This window comes from Polyodon spathula, chromosome 8 (assembly GCF_017654505.1).
Source record: "Polyodon spathula isolate WHYD16114869_AA chromosome 8, ASM1765450v1, whole genome shotgun sequence".
Taxonomy (NCBI): domain Eukaryota; kingdom Metazoa; phylum Chordata; class Actinopteri; order Acipenseriformes; family Polyodontidae; genus Polyodon; species Polyodon spathula.
The window spans coordinates 30,853,768-30,879,325 of record NC_054541.1 but is presented as its reverse complement, the minus strand read 5'-3'; the positions used below and the strand labels follow the sequence as shown (position 1 = coordinate 30,879,325).

The 25,558-nt window shown below is 35.7% G+C and overlaps 1 protein-coding gene across 3 annotated transcripts in view; it reads right to left on the bottom strand.

Moving 5' to 3' along the window:
* Nucleotides 1-25,558, bottom strand: part of LOC121319756 (cadherin EGF LAG seven-pass G-type receptor 1-like) — a 94,700-nt gene that overhangs the window by 54,369 nt on the left and 14,773 nt on the right. For all 3 annotated transcript variants that reach the window (XM_041257534.1, XM_041257536.1, XM_041257537.1), the window contains exon 2: nucleotides 2,336-2,974. In XM_041257534.1, the coding sequence (XP_041113468.1) occupies nucleotides 2,336-2,974 (639 nt within the window). The remainder of the gene's footprint in view (nucleotides 1-2,335; nucleotides 2,975-25,558) is intronic.

The following is a 25,558-nucleotide window of genomic DNA, read 5'->3' as shown; positions in this document are numbered from 1 at the left end:
TATAATGTGGCTTACACAGATACTATATATTTATTTTTATCTCTTCCAAAAGCATCCGTAATTTCCCACAATATTTTTGGTTGATAACTTGAAATCTATGGTGGTGTATTAAAACATGTGTCTGACATAAGTAAAACGTAAACCTAAAAAAGTATTGTCGTCTTTGATTAATGCAAATAACGTTGGCTAAGAAAGACACAGCCTTATCTGAAAGGTGCATACATTTTGCCCAAGAATGGCATTTGTTTCAATTCTGACATTTCCATCAGAAACGTAAAAAAAAAAAAACAACAAAAAAACCCAAAACATTTGACTTCTGTTGAAAGCTTAACCTTGACAGAAATTGGATTTAGCAACCAGATGAACACACATGTAACTATAACTCATATTGTAACAACATCAACTAGGCTTTCACCTGACAGACAGTTCAGAAATGCAATGGCTTACATTTGCTAAACAGATTTAGTTTCACTAGAGACATTTACAAATCTGACAAAGTCTTGTTAATATGGATGTGAAAACATAAGTACTGACAGGCTTCTATGTATACGATATTTTTTCCTAAAACATGGAATGAAAACGTGACAGTTGTTTTCTAAGGATTGATTGATGCGTGCTACGTGAACTCAAGGTTTAATGACCATAAAAGAAAAAAGAAAAAAAAGTATTATTGATGCGAGAAATATTGCATCAGTAAAGTACTTCAGGATGGTTGCACTAAAGATAATCATTTAGAAATACATTAAACTAATTATACACATAAAAGTAGTAAAACTAAAAGACAGTTCTGACAAAGTCTTTCTCAATGTCTTCAACTGAACTGTATAACTGAAAAGGAAGAACTAATAATGAGTGACAGTAAGAGGAGAAACCACCGGAATGCTAAACATATTGAAGCTCTAGGCACTTTTATACACCAGCCCACCACATCTGTTTACAAGTGAAGCCCTGTAGATGCCTGCATAGAGACTGTTGTTCTGAGACTGTTACTGATGTCAGTTCCCAGTACAGAGAGGTCTCTCAAAGTGGAAATGCAGAATCCACCTCCTACATTTGAAATTGCTATTTTGAAAATTAGTAGCCTGAAATTAATTTTGCTGTAACTCCAAATTATAAGTGAATTTAGGATGCAGTTTGAGATGTTAAATTGCAATAACAGTAATCATGCTGTTCAGCAGCAGTTACAGTTTAGTTAAACTGCATTATTTTTCAAATGGTTCCTGAAGGGCTCTGAGAGTAACCATACTTTATCAGGATGTGAGGCAGAATCCAGGTAATTACTTAATTAGATAATCCATTTTCAAAAAACAGCTCAGTTTACTTTTAATGTCAGAAACAGAAGCAGCATGGAGACAGGTCTACTGTCATCACCTACACAAATTTATAATAACTACCTGGAGTTGAACTGTGACCTTCAAAGCACCATCAGAGGAAAGACAGATTATTAGTCTATAATTGTCCTATGGAGGAAGTTCATGGCAAGCTCTATGTTTCAGCCAGTACTCAATGTCGGTGAAATAGTTGCATGCAAATTATACCTTATCATCAGGTTCTAGAGGTTGTCAAGTAAGATAAAAGATTGTACCAGTCATTTATTCACAAAATATGTCTGATGTCTCAGTAAAAGCGAAACTTTAGAGCTTCTGGAACTGAGCTGAATTCCAGGAATTACAAATCCCAAAAGGTATAATCTGCTGTTCAAACCTTTCAAAAAGTGGCCTCAATAGTGCATGTTATGAGCAAATGCATGTATAGCTTCCTGCAATACTGCATTCCATTAGTCTCTTGAAGCCGTATAAGCTAGTAACCCTATGAACTGTTTTTTTTTTAATATATAAAACAGTATGCTTCTCATCACTGACACACCAGTAAGTACTATGTCCTGTATTTAATGTACCGATCTTGAATGTAGCATTTTACAAAAAATAAAGATTCTGATTAAATCTCAGCAACTGGATGATTAATTTGAGGGTTGTAATTGAAACCACATCCAAAACTCATCAATTAGTGTAATCTCTTCAACACAGATGTTTCTTACAAATCTCATCGTTTCCAGGTAACGCACGCTTAAACCAGCAAACGTTCAATAAAAAGGAACATTATCTACTGTAGGCTTTATCATTAACGTGGGTTTATGTGTATGAGCTGATACCAATACCTGGGCCCCGCCTTCAGAAATATTTTAAACAGGAACCTCACATGCATTTTACCAAGAACTCGGGTTGGTATAATATGAGAACATGCAATATTTCCAACAACTCCATGATTCAGATGTGGTCTTGTGATTTTGAAGTAAAGGGGATACATTGGTACAATTCAAAACAGAACATCTCACCTGTAAAATCCTCAGGGCATTCACAGCTATAGCCTCCCTCCCTGCTCTTACACCGTCCGTTGTTATTGCAAGGGCTGGAGTAGCACAGATCTATCTCTGTCTCGCAGTACTCCCCTGTAAATCCGGGGGGGCATCTGCAGCGCAAGCCGTTGATTGGGTGAATGGGGCGGAAGAGCACAGTGTTGGAGGTGATGAAGGGAGCCGAGCTGTCGAATTTGAGCACCGAGATGCACTTCATGTAGTTCTCACAGGGTTCACGCAGGCAGATGTTGTCATCGAAGGGAAGCACGCGCTGGGTGGAGATCATGGTGAGCAGGGTCCTGTTAAGGTAGATCTGCTCTTGAAGGTCCTCAGAAGGGAAGTACTGGTTGCGGAGGCCCCCAGGGAGCAGAGCGGAGAAGGTGACATTGAGTATGTTGGTGTGCACGTCTGTGTCATTCTGGATGTTGAAGATGAAGATGCCGTCTTTGGTGGTGGACAACACAGCAGCCACTCCTTCCACAAAGAGAGAGAGGAGTGGGGAGAGGAACTTCTCCTGGGACATGTTCTCCAGCCGCACCGTAATGCTGTTAGTCAGCATGTCATCTGTGATGATAGTCACTCGCAGTGTGCACAGGGCTGTCACCTGGTGGATACCATCTGTAACAGAGGAACACTCGTGTGAGGTATCGCATAAAAATAATCTGATCAACAGCATTGTGTACTGCTGTGGTAAAGTGAAATTGAACCATGTACTGCTTTTTTAATGAAGGAACTGAGCTAAGATACTCAATACTTGGTCCCAGCAGAAATAACCTGCACCAAGTCACGGAGTAAACAAACATGGAATAATTTAAAATAATTTAAAATATACATGACAATTACTGGAATCATGCATGCACCCAAGTCATTGGTTAAGAAGTGATATGAAACTAGGATCTTCAAATCCTCAGTCACATAACTTCCTCCAGGTACAGGGGTTAATTCAATAGTCTAGCTTTAACAAATTTCCTAAAGAATAAAAAATTATGTTTATTCCCTGTTTCCAAATAAAACTAATTAATGGTTACATGTGTCAATTGCTGTAAGTAGAAACTACAAGTGACATGCACCATCGCAGTACTGGCTGACATTTTCATTTTCATAGCAAATTTTGCCTTACAAATTACTGCTTCCATGAGCATTTATGCCATTAATTTGTTTATTGTTAGTCCTTGCAGCTATGGCTACTCATAACTATAGGGAGAAAAAATAAATAAATACAAAAAAAAAAATTAGAAAAGGTTATTTTCTAAGGAGAGATTAAGACATATATACTCCATGACACCTGACACAAATACACAAATGAATTGTGGTTATTATTAATCAATAACCCTGTGTGGTGCTGCTGAAGACCAAGGGCCTGAGCGGTAATTAATACTGAGCTGTCAGAGAACACAACAGCTCTGAAATTGGCAATGAAGCTTCCCTGACCTAGCTAATTAATCATTTGTCAGAATGTGAAATCTGACACCCCAAACAGTCCTATTCTTGTTAATTGAAAAAATGACAAAACACTTCCACAGGTCTCAGTTATGTCTACAATCGCTCCATTGTATTTTTTTTTAATTATTACAGTGCAGTATGACTAGAAGGTATGAATAAAAACCATCAGGCTAATGTTTACAATAATTATGGAACACAATTTAAAAAGCAGGTCAGGTCAGTTTAATTGAACTGTCGCTTTACACCATAACATATTTCTTTACACACTGTTTGGAAGTGGTGGAAAAATGCCATTAGGTGCTAGCAGAATTATATTTGTACCTTATATAAAACAAAGATTGGCACTATCTGTCTAGAAGGTGTCCAAAATCAATCCACCTGGTTTATATATATTCTATATATATATATAGATTATATATATATATATACTATAATACATGTATATATATTATATATATATATATATATATATATATATATATTGTTATATATAATTTAAACACCTTGCACACCCCAAACTATGGGAAACTGGATGCCCAGCTGTCAAAAAACCCAACTTTAACTAAAGGAGCTAAAGCTACATAGTAAATCCTCCAGCACTTTAAACAGTATGCTTTGAGAGTAACCAGATACTCAAATTGGACATGGACATTAATAATGATATCATCCTAAGTACTAGGCAAATTGTCAGCAGGTTTAATATCTAGGTGAAATCCACAAAGCTTCTTAATATGAAAAAAAAAAAAAAAATCTCTTCATTGTCAGAGCTGACACTGTAGCAACATTCTAGTAATGCTGGTATAGACAGCAGGCTTGCTTTGATCAGTACCACCCACAGTGTTTCTGTAGGTGACTAAGGCTGTATCTTGGGTAACTCTGGAAAGTAATTATTACAACTCATATAGTATATACACATATTCAACACTTATATTGAGATAAAACGTAGAAAACTAGTCGGGTAGACCAATGTTTTGGCCAGTACCTTCTTCAGTATACTGATAGCTAAGTGTAGGGGAGCTAAATGCATACTGGTGATTTCATCAGTCCACATTTCATGGGAATTGATTGAGTGTGGTCAAATCAGTCACCATTCGAAAACTCAAATATATATATATATATATATATATATATATATATATATATATATATATATATATATATATATATATTTATATATAGGTGCAGTAAATATCTAAATTAAAACCTTGTTATATCTAATGCAATATAATATATGTTCCTATATATATGGTGCAGTAAATTTATTTGAAATAAATGACTTTGGGCAAAACTGTTGTTATACTTCTAATGCAATACTCATACCACTGTTCCTGTATGAATCAAATAGTATATTAATTCTGATTATCAATGTATTACATAACATAATGACAATAAACTGATGCTTGTGAATACAACAGTTTGAACTGCGTTCCAGTCACACACCATGAATCATTAACAAGTAAATTGAGAAACCAGCCCTGGCTGCATTTAGCAGAATACCCGGATGCTGAACCCTTGCATGTGTTTCCCACTTAGCCAGTGCAGCACTATTAGGAACAATTTTGCAAACAACAAGTTTGCAAAATCTTAACCCAGGTCACAAACAATTAAGTGTTACATAAGCTCTGTTTTTAGAAAGCTAAGCCTCTGCAAATTAAATTCCCAGGTTTTACATTACTTTGTCCTTGCAGCTGTTATGGCATGGGCAACTTTTGTCGCTGCTCAATCATGCCTCACAGCTGAGTTCCCAGCTCTCTATTCTTCCTTTCTCTGCTCGGCAGCCCACACTTACAAGGGTTGCCTTCACATGGGCTTTCTATGACAGGGCACAAGCAGGGGTCGCTGCTACAGTCACAATATAAATGTTACTGTCTTCTCACACTGCTGCTTGACAGACAGAGCTATTTTAAAGTGTTACAAAATAGTGATTACAAGGGGGGGGGGGCTATTAGGATCATTACATTTCAAATAAACTGTGACAATGGTTATGTGAGTTTCACTGAATTGAGGATGGGGTGGACATTACAGCTATCCTGAAATAATAACAAAATATAATAATAATAATAATAATAATAACAATAATAATTACAACAACCACCTGTGCTTTTCAGGACAATTATTAAATCTTCACTATGGTAAAAAAGAAAAAAAAAACAGCCCTTGAAGTTCCAAGGAGATGGATTTGTCTTTAACCATGTCTCCAGCTGTAACTAGGGTGTCCACCTGTCCTTAATTGGATGGGACAGGCCCTAAATGTAAAGATCAAGTCCCAGTCCTGGACTACTTGACTTTGAGACGGAATCTGTCCTAGATTCTTAGACAATGTACAATCTTACAACTTAGAGCCACAGTCAAACCATAGTCTGTTTGGAGCAAAGCCCCACCTCTGTGGCATCATTTTGGAATGCCTTATACAGCCCCACAACGATTTACATATTGGATAGCCAATCTAAGACATCAAACTATATAGTCCTACTATCGTATGACTTTTTACACTCACATCACATGTTCCCCAACAGCCTGACACTATTCTGTTTTGGCGACAGCAAACAAAATACAATTCGTAGATTATTTTAATAATTTCAGTGTTTCTGATGTAAAGGGAAAGGGAGGAGTCCCTGTATGACTAGGCCTACTCCACAAAAGAAAAAAGTAAGCACTTGTGCAAATTCCGAGATGAATGGATGAGGTCATACACGTGGATTAAGGAAAGTGCCAATGATACAACAACATTTTGTAGAAAAGATTTTAAAATTGGATACGGAGGTGAAAACGATATCAAGAACAAAGCATTCAAAGTTGTTAAGTTATTAAATATACAGTATAAAATATGTTATACCCCCCCCCCCCCCCCCCCCCCAAAAAAAAGGTGTCCTGTTTTTGCATTTTCAAATGGTGGTCTCCCTAGCTGTAATGACTACCTCACTCAGTTTCTCAGCAAAGAAAGGCACTACCCTTCACCTACAGATTCAAATTTTGGAATCAAAACGTGGGATCAAAGGTAACGGTCTCCACGCCTATAGGTCTTATACTCCTTCCTTTATCTGTTGGAATGCACATGCCTCTGATGCCTTCAAACATTAGGGTAACTGGGCTCACAAAACATATATTAGCATTCCAATTTCATTCACTTGATAATAAATACAAGACTCAGCCATGTGTAGGGGGTTATTTCAATCGTTATGTCAAATCAATCAATTGTTCATACAATGCAACATAATTTATATGGATAATGGTGTAGAAATTAAACATACTGTACCACCCTCTGTTAGGCAAGCCAAAGCCTACAAAACAGTAAGTGATCATACATCAACACCAGAAGGGTATAAACATGTTAATGGTACTCGTGTATATTTTGGCAGAAAACTAAGCATGCAATCGCACATAAATCAACACTTTGTTACCTTAGCAAAAAAAAATAAAGTACAAAATTAAAACAGGTTTATGAACAATGGAATGGAATGGAACAATGGAACAATGGATTTCGAGCAGTGAGCCAAGCAAAGAGATAATAATTGGGCATACCAAACTGGGGAGAAAAACCAGGGTAAAAAACTGGCGACGATTAAATTTATATTAAAAAAAAAAAAAAAAAAAAAAAAAGACAGGGTACTAATCTAAACAGATTAATACTGCGTCCAAACATGTACATTTTAAAAGAAAAAACTAATTGAACAGCTAAATAAAACCACAATTGTGTATTAATGTGTCCTAAAAAAGAAATTAGTTGACACAACGTAAAAACAACTACATTTGCCCAATGGAAAAAAAAAAAGTTTGTGTGCATAATGCATTCCCAGTAACCTATTACACACAAATCCTGTTACATGTGAAACTAAAAATATTTAAACAAGATGCAGGCAGTCAGTGTTGACCAAGAGTTTCATGTACTGCTCATCATGCCCATCAACTTTCCATTTCAACAGGTAACAGTTACAGTAATTCTGTTTATTCAAGCTTGGCTGTGAAGCTAAAAGCCAGAGAAACTGGCTTTTAATTGTATAGCTGTATATCTTCTATCAGTCACCGGAATACAAACCCTTATTCACGTGCCAACTGAAAGTCTGCTGTTCAGAATGTCCCCGAAACTCATAAAGCCATAAAAACTATGCAAACACAAATAAAACAAGAAAGGAAAACTTTTTACTTCAAATACAAACCGAAACCAAGATGCAGTTAGGGCAAGTCCAGAAGCCCACGGTTTAACAACTTATGCAGCATACAAGTCAAATCTGCACTTGCTCTTTGCTGTGAGCATTAGCTTAAAGTTTTTTTTTTTTTTTTTTTAAAAGCTTGATTTTTAAAAAAAACAAACAAACAAAAAAACACATTACATTATGTAAGCCAGGTAACTATGTTTTTATTTTATTTATTTATTTTATACAAGGCCTACAAAGGCAAACAAACATTTTACACTTGCAAAGAGAAATATACCCTGTGATGTAACGTAAAGCGGGGACAATGCCCTTCCCACTTTCCCCCCTCTGGAGGTATCATATACTTGCCCCAACATGGGACACAAAAAAGAACGGCAGTACAAATACTGCAGCATTAAGGATGCAGTAACTTAAGTGTAATACTGAAACATACTCTACATCGACTGTGTAAAATTTCTGTAAAGGACCAAAGAACCAAACTAAACGCAAATGCTTCAGTCTAGCTGCTTGTGGATCTTAGAGAAAGAGGATGAATAGATATCCTGCAGCTAATGCATTTGGCATATTGCAGTTTAAACCAGCAAAGGCTTAAATCGGGTCCACAATACATGATCTCTACTGTTCTTGATTTGTTTATGCGACACACAGAGTTCTGGGATGCTCACAGGTGTAACATCATTACCTGCTGCATCCTGGTTTCTCGATTTACTTTCACTGCAATACAATAATTATGCCTTTTAACCACGTAATCAATACGTTATAAATCCCTTGTGACAGCAAACGGCGCTTTATAAAAACGAGTATTGCTATCTTCTTTCAAAGAAAAACATTTATCTGCCAGAAAATGTGATGTTTTCAGTAAACACTAACCTATACGCCTTGACACACAGTATGGAGGATTTGGAAATCTTTACCCTTAACAGGAAATTGTATTACTGTTACACACCAGCTCAATGAATTACCACAAGTAACTACTTGTAAAAGAAATTCTACTAAAAATGTTTTTTAAGATGGTGTAAGTTGTGTTTTTATTCAGAAGAAAAACTGACAGACACATTTTCTGCTGCAGATTCTGCAAACTACTGAAGAACTAAATTATTAAGCCGTAAGAAAGGCTTTTCTGTATGTCAAACACTGTATTATATGATATAATGATATAATTTATCCAGCTCAGCCGTTGTTTAGATTTGGACAGAAACAAGTTTCTACTCCCTATACATGTTTGCCAAGACCTCAATGTAAGTCAACCTATGGAAAATTGTGCCCCTAAATGGGCATAAGAAATATCTTTATGTAAACAGATTCCACAATAAAAGATGATTTTCAGGTTGAAAAGAAGGGACGATCTCCCTCTTGTTTATAAGCATGAGAAGTCATTTCTCCCATGCAAGGGATTGCATTGGTCCACTATGGTATACTCTGACACTCTCAGTGAACTTGCAACTAAAAAGCAATTTAACTTAAGCAGAGGGAGCAGGACCCAATGAGAAGCACAGGCCGTGCTGTTTATGGTCTATTATCTGTACATCATCTTACTTACTTTGAAATGTACTGTGTGCTAAGACAAGTTTGTGGTTTTTAAATTCTAATACAAATACATTATTTTGTAATTACTTTTCATAGACACAAGTAACTTTTACTTGCTCTGCCTTCAATGTGGGATTTCTAGCCTCCTAGTTTAAATGAAAATGAAAAGACTGTATATTTGAAAATTCGGTAATGCTTTATATTACATGGCATAAATTAATATTAAATAAATATGCAATTGCATATTAAATTCATGTTAAATTAATATTTAATAAATATGCAATAGCTGGTTTCTTGCTAAATGTTAACCAATCGTCAACTGACAATGTAACTGCATATCACGTCCATTTATATAACGTTTGGTTACCCTTGAAAATATGTAATAATTTCCCATTGTTTACATGTTTTTAATTGAAAATACAGCTAATCTGACTTAAATGTTAACGGAAAGTAACATTGACTAATTGAACGTAAATTTAACATCAATTGCATAGCCATTAAATATTAATTTAACAATAATTTAATATGCAATTGCATACCTATTTAATATTAATTTATGACAAGCAATATAAAACGTCACCGAAAATTCTAATCCTGGGTTCAGGTTTATTTCGTGTTTTAGTCACATTTTGTAAATCTATGCCTAAAATCTCCTTTATTCATAGTATTTATCTTTAAAACTTTGCAGGAACCACTTCAACAAAAGTCATAGTCCACTTGAAGACATCTAGAATACATATGTCAAAGGGAACAAAAAATGCAGACAATAAACAATCCATTAAAGTTGCCGTTTCACAGTGAATGCCCACTTTTGCAGTAGTGTAGACACACAGTACAATGCTAACTGCGTTTTTAAAAGAGCACCGACACAATATTATATACTCAAAAAAAAACCCAGACATTTGCTAAACTTCCTATACCAGCTTTCTAACAGTGATAAAGTTGCAGCAACATTAGATTTAAAAATGTTTTCCAACTGTGGATAAAGCCTATTCTAACACACACAGAAACAGAATTGGTTATAGGTGCATCAATGAGCTCTTTCAAAGTGCAACAACAGGGACTGAAAAAAGGTAAAAGCGAGCAATATTCAAATTGAGACTGAATACTATGCTAACTGACAGCCTGGATTTCAGGCTAGGCTGCTGAAACTCTACACGTTTATCTGTTATCGCAGGTCAACGACTTTTTTTTTTTTTGGTTCCTTCAGGATTAAATTAGGTAACAGGGAAACCTGAGGCTAAGTCACTTAAAACACTCAATTGCATTCCTCTCTGACCATTGGGTTGTATTTGCATGGGAAATACTTATTTCTTAACAAAAAATACCAAGCACTGTCAAAGTTATAAATAAGCTATAATGATCTGGTCTCACCATTGATAAAAGGTTAAAGGATTTTGCAGAGCCTGTGGTTAAAAGACCTGATAAAGCACCTCTGCAGATCTCATAAACATTCCACATCAACTCATTCTTCACCACAAATCCTTATCTTCGTATTATAAGCTCCCATGAGGGCAATGCAGCAGTGGCAACAACATGCCCCCATATAAATAACATCACATGTAAGTATTTGTGTAAACAAAAGTGACAAACTTGTAACTAAGCAACAATTTAAAGAAGCGTTCCACTACCTGAATCAGTATACAGTACATTTTCTTACTCATGTAATGGAACTTGCGTCAAGTGTCTCAGAAATGCTGAGCACTGGGAATTGGATCATAGCCTATTCAAAAATCATTCCATACAAACAAGCAGGCATCTAAAAATGCTAGCTTACTGTACAGACAAGTATACCAAACCTCTATTTCTACTTGGTACAGTTTGCTTTACAGAACCTCACAATTTGGACCTCCCTCTGTTCAAACTAGCAGTTATAATTTGCACGCGATATTAAATTACTAAACTTACATCCAAAATATCAGATATCAGTGTTAGACAGCAAGAAGGAACAACACCATTCCACTGCTATTCAAAGCATTGTGTTCATTCAGGCTGCTTTCAAACTGTTCCTGCAATGGTGACTGTCCGGAATGATACATCGTTTGATGTGATACCTGCAGTGGTAGTAAATGTATAAGGGTACCCCTGCACTTGAGACATCTTGCTTGTTAAAGTCTTTTTCTTGTTTTTAAAGAGCTGAATATGATTTTTAGGGGCACTAAGATATGAAGTGAACTAACTAGTAGTCACTGATTTTTGGTAGGCTGGATTATGTAGTAACAATTCCAATAGTACTTAGACTCAAAGAGGTATTCCTGGTCATGCAGAAACCAAAAAATAAATAAACAAATCCAGGCCAAAACAGTCTTCAGATGTTGATCTAATCTTACCAGTGGCCACGGTAACCAGGTTACTGATTGCTGACCTATTTAATATTTTGCTGCTCACAGGAACTTTTTCTACATCTTGGAAAGTTGCCACAGCAACCGCTGCAGCATAAAAGAGGAGGTGACAGTTGGACTGTGGCTGGGAAAGACTGCTTTGTTTCTTTTGTTTCCAAACCCAGTTAAAAAAAACTGCACTCCACCACTGAACACCATTTGAAACTGGTATAATAAATGGACTACTTATCTTTCAGGTTTTTACTAGACATGTACCACACAGACAACAATCATATTAAAATAATTTAACAATATGTATGCTTAATACTACTACTACAATTAATAACGACATTATTATTATTATTATTATTATTATTATTATATTAATTATTAATAATAATAATAATAATAATAATAATAATAATAATAATAATAATAATAATATTATTATTATTATATTATTATTATTATTATTATATACACTGACAGGCCTTGACTTAAACCTGTTATGCTGTTAATTCTACATAGAGAATCTCTATTTCTCTCTATCTTTATTTATCTGCTCAGTGACACCCCAAAAGTTTGACACAAGATTTACCTTTCTAGTTTCTTTAACAGTCTCCAAATATCCCTTCCAGATGTTTTTACAGCACAACTGCATTATAACCAAATTGAGGCTTAGAATATATCAAGCTGACACCCTGGGACTCCAATAAGCTGCTTGATGAGATTCTGGGATCAATAAGCTACTAACAACCAAACTCATGATGGGCCGAATGGCCTCCTCTTGTTTGTAAACTTTCTTATGTTCTTATTGCTGGAATGTTGAATGCTTTCATACATTTGGGGAATACAATTAAACTCTCCCATTGCCACCCTTATCTGCAGTGTGTCTTACCTTACAGATGATGCAAGCACTTAAAAGATAATACGATATTATCTTGGCTACTGCCTAAAAGCAATAAGACAGACGGCATGTAAAAAAAAAAAGACAAACTGTGCTGCACAAACCATATACAATCTATTTTTTTTTTACTTAAAAACTGTAAAAAAATTGCTTGAGTTTTATCAACCTTATCAAAACAATTGATTCAAACATGTTGCAAATGATACATTAAGAAAAAATCTAAGAAAAACGGTTGTTTTAAAACAAAACACAACAGACCAGAAAAGTTTGGAACTGATCTACAAAAGACCTACAAAAGAATAAAAACCAAACTCTATAGTGACAAATAATAATAAAAAAAGCTTTAAAAATACAAAGCATTATTTAAAGTTTATTACCAGTGTAATCTATTACAGAAGGAGTCTATTGTAGTAGATTTTAAAAGACCACTGGCACATTTTTTGTTTGACAAGTTTTGTGTCAAGATATTTTTCAGCTAGCCAAGTTCTCCCTTCTACCCTCATCTCAACACCTGTTTCAAACTATAACTGACCCACATATAACATTTTTACAAATTGTGAAATATTTATGACATTTCATTGGTGGTTAGAAATACAGATTCCAAAAGGCAGAATGAACTGAATTACCATGACAGGAAAACAGAGAGGAAAACAGATGTTGGAGAGACAAATGTTAGGTCAGTCACAGTTCCTTTGAAATGTTATGTTTGCAGACATGAATAACCATATATTTTGCTCCATAACAAACAGACACACAGTGGAATATAATAAACCCCACCCAAATTAAATTATTGCAATTTCTGGTGTGACGTGATAACACACCATAAAAAGCATGGATTTCCAAAACAAGTACCAATAAAAAGTAATAATTCCACAGATTACAATCAGTAAAAAGAATGTGTGAATGCATGATTTTACATGTAAAGAAAAGTAATTTGTCAAACTGACAGCCCAGATCTGCACAAGTTCAAGGGAAAGTGAAACATAAAAAACATTGGTTAATTTCCACATATTAATGATAAATTTGCATTAACAGTAACATATGGATATTTCATTGGAAATACGCTTTGTAGACACATGTCATGCGAAAGACGACAGCTTCTTCAGTAAATGATATACAAAGCATGACTTCAGCTGTCAAACAGGCGGAAACCTTGTTTGCCTAAAGCTACCAAAAGTTATAATAAAGGTCTAGTAAATGCATTATCTTGATATCCACATTAGATTTAGGTAGAGTATCTCTTGCACTTTTCTTGTTAGGTATTTTTGTTTGCAGACTTAAGCCTGACTACTAATCAATATCAACTAATGTTTATTTTATATAGCGCCTTTCATAGTGGACCACCACCACAAAGCGCTTTGACACCTTCAACAAGACAGTTCCTATTTAGTCTTATGCATTGTAACAAATGCAATGTTTTATAGTGAATAAATAGACTTTTCATTCCTCAGTTTCCTCTTTCAGAAGAGGGGCTGGACAATACAGCGCTGTCGCTAAAAGCAAAAATGAAGGATGTCGTTTAAGTGAAGCATTTAGCCTAGGTGAGATCAGGTTGAACGGGTGCTGTTCCAAATGACCTACTAATAAGCATTCATGCAAACCACTGTAGACAACCCTGAGTCCTATACTGTAAATCTCCTAATGTTACAGAAGCTCCACAGAACAGACGCATACATTAAACCAAACAAAAGCTCTCCACATTGGAAGAAAGTATTTGTCAGTAGAACCTAACGGTAACCCCCTGTATTCTAACAGATATAAAGAGAAATAAATGTCTGAGTAAACAAGACACAATTTAAGTGAAAAAGTAAAAGGTTAGCTTTATTTAATTAGTATTATAAGTGAGTGCTTTCATTGACCTTTCAATAAAGGCACATATCAACAAAACATGCATGTGTGTGGTCATGCAAGTTTGATATCTGTGAAGTAATAAACACTATCACATTTTAGGGTGCAAATTATCACTTTTGCAGCTGGTGGCTATATAATATCAGTGTATTAAATACAGTTTTAGCACTTTACATAGTATTGTATAAAAATGACTGATAGATACAGTATGTACCAATTTACTTTCTGATTAAACAGGAATTCAGATATTTAGGATCTTACCACATTCATGGAAGTGCAGTCACATTAACAATAACTAATGACAGAAGGAATATGATAACTGATTGACTAATCTTTAAGAATAAGGTTTCATCATACCAGCAAGCGTGTCAGAACATAAAACGTTTTCAAGAGTAGTTTTTATATAACGCCATCTAGCTGGTGGAATCATGTGTTCTTTTTAAAGATCAATGGGATAATTGCATTTTTCACAAAAAAAACAAAAAAACAAACTGCATTCCAAATGGGAATCTATAAAATACGTCTTGAGAAATGATATTGTGTTTCTGGAAGTCATATACATGGGATTATTTTAGTTTCACTTACCTGTAGCATGTTTTTGATAATTGAACAATTACTAAACACACCACACCAATAAATTTAATTAGGTCATCTAATTCTTGTTTGTCGTATCATCCATCAAAAGATGGAGGTGGGAAGTTGAGAACCATGCAAAATACTATTGCCCTATATTGAGGAGTGATCATATTCAGAAACTGAACAAAGCAATAATAAATTTACTGGTAGAGTAGTTATATATAATGTATATGTAATGCTACACAATGCATCTTTCAACATTTGGGCATACATTTTACCCTTTCAGTTCTTTAATAAAATCAGGAAACAACTTTTGAAAACAAATGCTGTGGAGGACAAACGTGCCTCTAGTTGTCGTCATAAAAAAATGTGAATTATATCCAATTGCCATCATTAGTTTAAAAAATAAATAAATAAATTGGCATAGGAATTAAACAGCACTCTTCTGTTATTAGAACTCTAATGTGCTGGAATTTTTACATTGTTATTTTAAGCTATTTCATGGAATGTTAATATTTTAGCTACACTTACAATAAAATGTAAGCCACCCCCATTAGCATGCCGAAAAGAAAATATGTTAGAAGTACGACACAAACAAATGGAAAGGTTTGCCTGTCGAGTTGATTTCCTTATATGGACTCACAAACCAGTATCAGCAACATTTCAGCTGATATTATACTTGTTTCTCACAAGAAAAGAGAATCTAGATAAGGCCTAATGCTGCTGCCATACTTTAACCCTAAGATACTAAGGGTAACTTGTGCTGTATGTTGAGTTAGAATTTAGAAGCTACTATCTGTTGAGGTTATTGATTTAATTTTATTTATTTATTTATTTATTTTTCAGATTGTTTCAAGAATATAGCCTGTGTGTTACTAAATGTGTCCAATGTGTGCCAAGCATATAGTGGTATGTTCATTGGAAAACATTTTAAAGTGCTTAGTGTGATACATGTAATGTCATGTTATAAATCACTTACACAAGGGTGCTTTTCTGTGAACAATGACTGCAGACAGACAGGTTAAATGACCGGTGAGCCTGAGTCTTTCACAGCTTCCTCGGAGGAAACAAGACAATTAGGTTGACCTCTCTGCCATGGGCCGATTGAGAATCTTGCTGAAAAGTACTAGTGTTTTAACAAGGACTTAAAGGATCAACAGAACACATCCAGATAAATACAGACGATCCTCAACTTACAACGCATCGACTTAGGATGCACGGCACTTCCGACTCTTTTGCATTACTACCCTGCTTCGACTTTACAATATCGATATGGCATTTATGACACGGCGAGACCTGAGCCATGCGTCATGTGCGCATGCTCGGTGTCTGAACTGCTGTACCTGTCGTGGTCGCCTTAGGCTAGCATTTTTTTTTTTAATGCATGTAACTGATTTAAAAAAAAAAAAAAAGTAGAATTTATTTGCCCTTAACAATGACTGATAAGAGCAATGAACTCAAAACGAAACCTAAGCTGTGAACTCTGTCACATGATGAGGGGCTTAACTTCAGGCATTCATAGTTCTGGCTAGGAGTACCGCATACACACACTGAATACATCATTGGAAAGCACCGAGTCTGTACTTTTAAACAAGCCAGGTAGGTGTCTGAGTAATATGCGCGTAACCCGGGCTGAGTGTAAAGAGTTAAATAAATATTTGCACGAGTACAATATAACGGGTCATTTTTGTAAAACTATATGATCTGGCCTAAGAGTCAGGAACGTAACCCCAATTTATAACATTGTTCCTATGGGACTGCCTATATGTTAAAGATGCTTCGGAAACATCATTACGTACTGGCATGTCACTGAATATCAAGGTGCTTATTTTCATTGCTTCACTGATTAGTACTACATTTCTACAAAATATAACATATACATTTAAACAAAAGGTCTGGGTCATGCACGTTTGCCAATGGGCATTTTAATTCATCAATACTTTTTTTCAATACATGGTGCTTTAAGGAAAGCATTTCAGAAACTTAATTTTTGTTGTTGTTCCAAAGTAATGTCCACGGTCCAATTAAATCTTGAAAACATGCTCATCCTTGTTAGCTATTCTATTACCTGAATTTTACAATAATTCTGAAAAGGACAAAATAAATTTTGACATTTCAATACATTTTAGGTAATGTAATACTATAAATAAAATACCAGACTGTCTTTAGGCTCACAAAATGACAAGCCTTTAGTTAAACATGTTTTGTGACATTACATGCAACATTAGTAACCATATAGGTTTCAATTTCAAATCATACCTGTGGACACTACCTAGTGTAATGCTATCCTTAACACGGCAGAAAACAGTAACAGTTTTTCTGACATCCCTTAATTTGTGAACCTATGTAGTCCTGCACACAGACCCAGACATTGGGAGGCCACGAAACAATGTACTGTCCACCAACTGAGGTGAACAAATTAAGAGATTTCCTATAATACCGATGAAAAAGAAAAACCACACATCAACTTCAGTGTTTTCCGTGCTTTCACTTGCCCAAGTATATTCTCTTTTATATTGACAAGACAGTACTGGGAACTAAACACAAATGATTGACTTTTAATATCACTAATAACTGTGCTATAAGATCAAAGATCCATATCCCTTCCTCACAGAACAGTGTTTCTTCTTGTTGCTGTTATTGATAGTATTGGTAGGCCAATCGCCATCTTTTAGAGACTGCAATCCATCTCTTAATTGTCAATAAGGCTTACTTCTTATTCAATGCTGGTACAAACATATTTTAGGAAGTTAATCCTGTTCAAGTCCATGCTTGCTTGCTTATTTTCTCATTTGTTTAAGGAGACCCAGATAAAAAAAAAAAAAAAAAAAAGGGTTTATTACTCTATGAGCCCCTATTCACAAAACTGTTACTTGTATGCTTTATTTAAAAGACCCAGAGTTGGAGAGTAAATGAATAAACTCAAATACTATTTAGAAGTAAATGTGAAAGGTTTTGTAAACCAAATCTAATTAGAATCCTAAACTACAGTCACTCAATCATAACTTCTGACGCCAAACTAAAAGTGGTGAAGTGAAGGTAGAAACACCTGGCAAATTCCTTCATCAGGGCTGAATCTTTGGGACATTCTAAACCTTATTATAACTAACTAACCACAGCTGGTCTTTCTTAAAACATGATTCCACATCAGTATTCTTTGACTGGTAACAATCTGATCAAAAGGCTTTACAAAATGATTAAATCTTATACCAAGAAGTAACAGAAGTAAAAACACTTACTGACCCCGTTCACATTACTGTGCTGGCACAGGGTCGCTGCACATTTAGGTCCGTAACCCCATTGTGGTTTAAGCGTCTATGTGCGTTCACATGTGTGACTGAAAAGCAGGCCTAAGATGTGGAAAACTGCTTTTTTTTTTTTTTTTTAATGGAATGATAGTCTGCACTCAGAACAGAAGACCTACCGGGATATACAGTTATCCTTGATTTGTAGCAGATGTCTCTTATTCGTATTCTTTTACAATGCAGCTCAGTAGCAATTTCATGGTATATATTCAAAAAACATTTAAAAGACAATGTTATGGTGTGTAACGGGTTGACGGTCTGAGCTTACCCCCGCCTACAATCACATTATTTTCTCAAGAACACGGAGGTATTTAGAAGGCAGGTAACAACAACTTGCTAGTGTTAGCAGATATAAATATTTATTTCTGTAATGGATACTTCACTCAGATTGCAAATGACTAACAGGTTGTACATGCAATGACTGACATTCACAAAACAAGCTCACAACTGACCACCTAAAACTACTGCAACCTCCCAAGGAAAGACACGGCATGAATTATACACCTGGGATCATTTTATACATAAATAAACTATTATTTAACACTCATTCCATTTACAATAAACATTAATATATTTTACATACACGTGTTTCTTAGTTCTTAGATCTCAGTTACCTATATCATCCTCCACAGCTGTAAATCTAAAATGTGTGCCACCAGTAACATCAGACTACCATGACCTGCATCCATTGTATGCACATATGTAAAAATCTAAGTTTAACATGGAGAGAAATAGACCGATGCCCCCATATCCGCCCGGGTACTGATACTCCCAATAACTTGCCCTAACAAATGTACAAACCAAGTTTCTTAACAGATATATGTGAAACTCTATAGTGTGACATATGTACGGCCAGACAGACATATCCCTGTCGCTGGGGGATAAATAGTGTTTTAGTCTACAATATATTTTCCCAGTGAATGACTTCTAAAGGCCCTACTCTTAATAAACATGTGCAATATACAGAACATAACTCCGCAACAACAAAACAACTAATTTTCAACTAACATGTATCAAATCTCAATCCTTGGGCTTTTACCGTTCAGTAGCTGTGGAAATAAAACACACCCATCATGGGCTGAGCTCACGTTTTCAAATTTACACAAGTTTTCTGGTTTCCTTAGCAACCAGTCTTCAGCCCGAAAAGGCCCAATCATTCAGTGCTTGGCAACTGCTGTGAGCACCTTGTTTATAAGTAACCAAAAGAGAACAATGGCTACAACCAAATACTTGTTCAAGTTAAAGAGCAAGAAACAAAAAAATGTGTAAAAAACAATTGAATCTACATTAATATTAAAAAAAAACATATGCTAATCATTACTTTACCAAATTAGGTTGTTTTTTTGTGTTAAAATAGTGTACTAGCCTTTTTACCCCCCAAAACAAAGGTGCGGTATGTGTAAATAAGTAACAAAGGCCACCCTTTTTTACAGTTGGATTTTTTTTCTTCCCCATAGCTCATCGGATTTTCAAGCAGCGAATAGTGCCGCTGATTGTTGTCTCAAGTATCCTCTGTGCCAGAGAGATAATACCAGCAAGCTATCCTGGCTCTCCATTGATCTTCTGTGGTCAAGGAATACTGCTTCCTGAAGTGAAGGTTTCACAAGCTGTGCTTTTCAAGTCCACCCTGTTGGTTTGCCATTCAGCTGCTATTAAATCCGAGAGACTAGGGACCAGGCCGCTGATCCATGTCTCAGCTGAAAAACTGCCTCCCAACGGTACTGAAATAGAGAATATATCCCCTTTCAGCCTCTCGTTTTTCACTGAAAGCAATTTTAAAAAGCACTGATACACAAACAGCTCTCTAGATGCCTTAGTTTTATAAGTGACAGAAATCTGCATTTGGACAATGCACCATGCTCTTCAGTTAAGAGTTTCTTACATGAAACACACTACAAAAGGCCTATATTGCAGTCTACTTCCTTGTTCTATTGCAAGACATTTCCACGAGAACGTTTTCATCACCATAACAACCGGTATGAATGCCAATACTTCTACAGCCTAGACAACTCTACAGCTAGGCTAAGGTTGTGTTCTAAGCCACTGACTTATTATTGTCCAGAGGCTTCACTGACAATTACTTGCAAGGTTACTGTTTTGGCAAACCTCCACACATTTCAAAAGAGCTGTTAGAACATCATATTTTGCTGGTAAAGATCCGGCAGATAAAGTACAAAACCCTAGAGCGATGAGCGATGAGCACTGGGCAGGAGCTTGAGTCTAACAACACACCAATAAGAAAACTGCCTGGTAGGCAGATTTTATAATTGCAGCACACAAGCAGCTCAAAAGGTAAGGAGGAGAATCTCTTGCATATTACTCCCTTCCATATTGTATCGGGGGGGGGGGGGGCAACAGTGTGTCATCAAGAATGTGCTTACTTTGGACAACCATTTACACGAATGAAAACAACTTACATTAAATAAAGTTATTTTACTTTATGACTATTCAATGATGAGCACTCACACTGGCAAAATTAACAGAAATTAATAGAATTAAAACTCAATGTAACATTTCTCCACCCTTTTACTGTAGGTCTTTTATTAATTATAATGTTGATAGGATATTCATAATTATGGTAAAATGATGATTAACTTTGTGTGTCAATATAAATTTTAAAATAAATATATTTAAAAAAAAAATGCAAATATAATCTATTTACAAGCTGATACAGGAGGAGGGATTAAACAGTGTCCAGTAATGGATTGCTCCCAGTCAGCAGCTGCAATAATATATCTTAGTAGTACTGGTAACTTGTACAGTGTTGAAAGCATCAATAAAGATACTCTACCTTTTATTCAAACAACAGAACAAAGTCTGCTTTGATTTGAATATATTACTGACAAGTGTAATCAAATCTGCAGAATTGCTTTGTAGGGTAGGAGAGGTGTGATGATGTCATATCACATGTTTTTCTTCCTTCTTTTGTCAATGATATTAACTTTGCACTCTGTTTTTGCTTTCCTTGCATTTGTTTCTTCTGCTCTCTCTTTCTTGACCTGGTGTGTTCTTGCACCAACAAATGGTCTTTACCCTCCCTTTGTATCTTACTTTATCTAAAAGACAACTCACATGAGAAATCACACTTTGTTTTTAGTTGTTCTATAAAATAATTTAAAATGCATTTTGCATTGTTTAATAACAGGTATAAAATATGTTGGTTAATCCCCACCCCAGACTGCTTGCATCCACTACAAAATTGCAAGATTATTACATTTTCAGGATACTAATATACAACCTTACTTAATTTTTAAGTAAAATAATAATAGAAATAATAATTGTCTGGTAATTGCATAAAGGGCTGTATAAATAATTGAGAACCACATCACTGGCTAGCTTGATATTGCTTTTTTGACAGAATCTAGAAATCAATAAGATGGAACATACCTTAACAAACTGTATTTAACAAGGCAGACACATCTATCATCTAATCCAAAGGTCTGATAGAAATTATTACTGCTATGATCTAGTGGGGTTGGGAACTGCCTTTGATCAAATGTCATCTTTTCCCAAAAGCAATAGTTGGCATATGGTGTCCAGTGGTAGCCTTTATACAGTGATGGATAGCAAACATGAGGAGCTATATTTTAGGAATTTCTTTTCACTGCATAGTCCTATCAGCTGTTGGTCTGGGATCTGCAGTATGGAAACTCTTATCACATGCTAAGATAGAATTTCATTCCAGACATCAGTAGAATGGCTATGGCATTCCAGCCTGCTGCAGCTATGGGAGGATATTACATATGTGTAGAGTACACTATCTAAACAAAGCAGTAAGCCAGATTTTCAAATAATGCATTCCTAATGCATATTAGTAATACAAAATGAGACTCAAACAACTTGATAGTGCTTAAACTTGAAATAAATTAGTTCGTTTTTTGGTTCTCATGTTGTGAATTTTGTTCTCCTTTCAAAAAAATGAATGAGGTTAATTAAAGACTTTGACAAAATACTAAGCAGAATCATTAAAAAAACATAGTTAATTGTGTTGAGCAATATCAAAATGTGTTCATAAAGAGCTGAAAGGACTCTTTATAATTGAAGGGAAAAGGCTTTGTCTTATTGTGAAGTAAATATGTCTCCCCTCCCCCTCTTTGTAATGCAGCAGTCACCATGGACAGTAGATCTACCCCCTCTTACAGGACTGCTAATTCTACCCCCCCCCCCCCCCCCCCCCCCATCATATCGTAAACAACAAGTTGCTAGGGTGATTACACTTAAGTATAAAGACCAAGGTTTTCACAGTTGAAAAGGGCACTTCCGTTACCACTCAGCACCAGTTTAACTATGGAAAACAATAAAGCATAAATATTTCCTTACTGTTCAAACATTTGCACTTTGATATGAAGTGTGCTCACGAAACAGACTAAACCATTTTAATAAACGTCATGCAACAACATTTGGTTAAACTGCTGGCTGAGCCATAAGCAAGAAGCATAGAACAGGTTATCAAGATCAGGAATTCACTAAACAACAGTACTTTCAACCACATGCTTCTTCTAAGACCCGGTGAGTCCAACAAAATGCACAAAGACAACATCATAAATGTGGCCCTGTAAAGGACATGCAGCTGGTGGTGAGAGTGCAGTGAGTTTACAACACTGAGTCATTCAAGTTCAGCAGTCAAATTCATCTGCATCATGGGCAAATGTAACTTAATTTGGAAGTATCATCTGTTTAAAAGAAGGCATTTTAATCACAAAGGGTATAACCAGATAAAGGCCCAGTCCACACTATCGATCCTGAGAACCATATTCACAACCGTTCTAATTAACCCAGCTCAAAGCGTCCACACAAGCACAGTTTCATGTTTAGATTGGCTTGAAATTTTTGGGTTTTATTTTTAATCAGGCGAAATCCCTATAAACAAATTGAGCTGATTCTGTTTCATAATTAAACTGAGAAAAAGATTACAAAACAATCTTTGATTTTACCTTCAAATCTTGCCTGAGCCTAATTTTGATCCCCTTAATTTTATTTCAAACACAGTGGACAAATTACGTGAATTGTTCATCCCCGATCCTACTTTTACCTCATATATCATTTTTGCAGCCGCCTAATTTAACGTTATGCTTTTGTTATTTTCCCCATTAGTTCAACAGAGGTGTCCTGACAGTTGTTTTATGCATAACAATTAATACCTGGTGCAGAGTGTACACTGATAGCAAGTCCTTCAGGCGCCAGTTCTATTTCGCCAAACATACAACAAAGCATTTTGGGATATTGGAGGATACACAAAAAATGTAGTTAGGTATTACAGCGTCCACACTGCTGACAAACTGCCAGATGCAATCTAATTTAGAACCGGACTCGAGACTACCCCCTGAGGTGGTCATCTTGAGTCTGGTTCTCGAGCACGGTATTCACCCTTTGCGGTCCTATGTCGAACCAGGTCTGACATTACAATTTTCCCTTTCCAGTCCGATGTCGGACCCTGTCTGACATCATCAAAAAGCACAGGTCTCTGTTTTTTCTTCTGAAAAAGCTGAGAAAACCATTTAATGCCCGAATGAGACCGATAGGAGCTGAAAAACAAAGGGGCGGATGTGAGCAATACACAGTCCCTTCACCACAGACATAACACGGATATAAACAAGCAAGACAGCTGCTTCCGCATCCAGCGCTCAAAGAACATCACAGACATTTGCCAAGCTTTTTGATATGTTATAGTAATAAAATAATGACTTGGATAGCATTATTGAGGAGTTTGGTGATAAAACGAGTGATCAGGAGATGATTTATCAGTATGCACGACTATGAAGAGGTATGTGATAAACACCGTGAATAAAGGGTGGGGCGGGGCTGGAGATGCGATATGAGTGTCCTGTTGATATGCAGTGCCTTTTAAACTGGTTTTAATGTGAATCAAAATACTTTTAAAAAGCATGTGTAAAATAAACAGCGCGTGTGAAAATAAATTGGACCTGACGTGCCTGACAAGCGCTGAATAAATGGACTGCAAAGGGTTAAATGCTGCATAGTGTAGATGCAAACCGTATTCAACACTTTTATGCCAATTTAAAAGCAACTAATATACTTTAAATCAAGCGATTTATTGATCATGCAAAAAACCCACCTTCCAGCAAATATGTTATTAGCAGATAAACCAATTAAAATGCAGGAGTCGGAAACACTCTTACAGAACTTGGAAACAAAAGAAAATTGAAAAACATTTTTTACATACATTACATACATTTTTACATCTCAATGTTTATCCAATAACAACCCAGGCCCATCACATGCACAGCCCACACTACTGTGCAATTAGATAAACCATAAACAAAAAACAATTAGTAATCCTGGTAGCAACCCATTCCCCTCACACACTAATCTTAGTTTTCACAAATAGCATGATGTTTCACAAAAAAGGTACTTCAACACTTTTCTTTCTATTAACCATATGTGCAGGTGTTGTGGATCCCGAATACAACTCTGCCACAGTTAGAACATAGCAAAGTATAACAAAGCACAGTGAAAGCAAGGTAAACCACAGGCAAGCTTTGTAAAAGCACAGAGAGATACGGTAAAGCAAATATAAAAAACATGGCAGACCACAGTAAATGCATAGTACCAGTTCTTGCATCAACTTGTGCCTGCACTGAACTGCTCCATACCTTGCTGCATTCAACTACTGCTCCTAACTTTAATTGTATCTTTTCTGATTTTACTCTTATAGGTAACCTTACTCATGTTTTTTGTATTTGCTCTTATTGGGAAATCATTCTCATCCATTTATCATACTGACTACATATTCTTACTGGACTTTACTCATAAGCAAATATTTACTGTAAGTTATAACTGCTCTTAGTCAAATTTACCTTACTGTATCCTTTATTTTGCTCTTACCTAAATTTGATCTTATTGTACTTTCATAACTGCTCATCTGTATTATGATATTCTGTAATGTGATATTTTATAATGCAACGACTTGTAATGTGATCATTTATAATGTGATACTTTGTACTGTGATATTTTGTAACAATTGTAAGTCACCCTGGATATGGGTGTTTGCTAAGAAATAAATAATAGTATAAGCATGGGAAGAGCAATGGAAAACTGCAGAATTACTGTGTCAAATACTGTATGAACTTCTGAAAGGGACACGTTTCAGGTAATTGGTT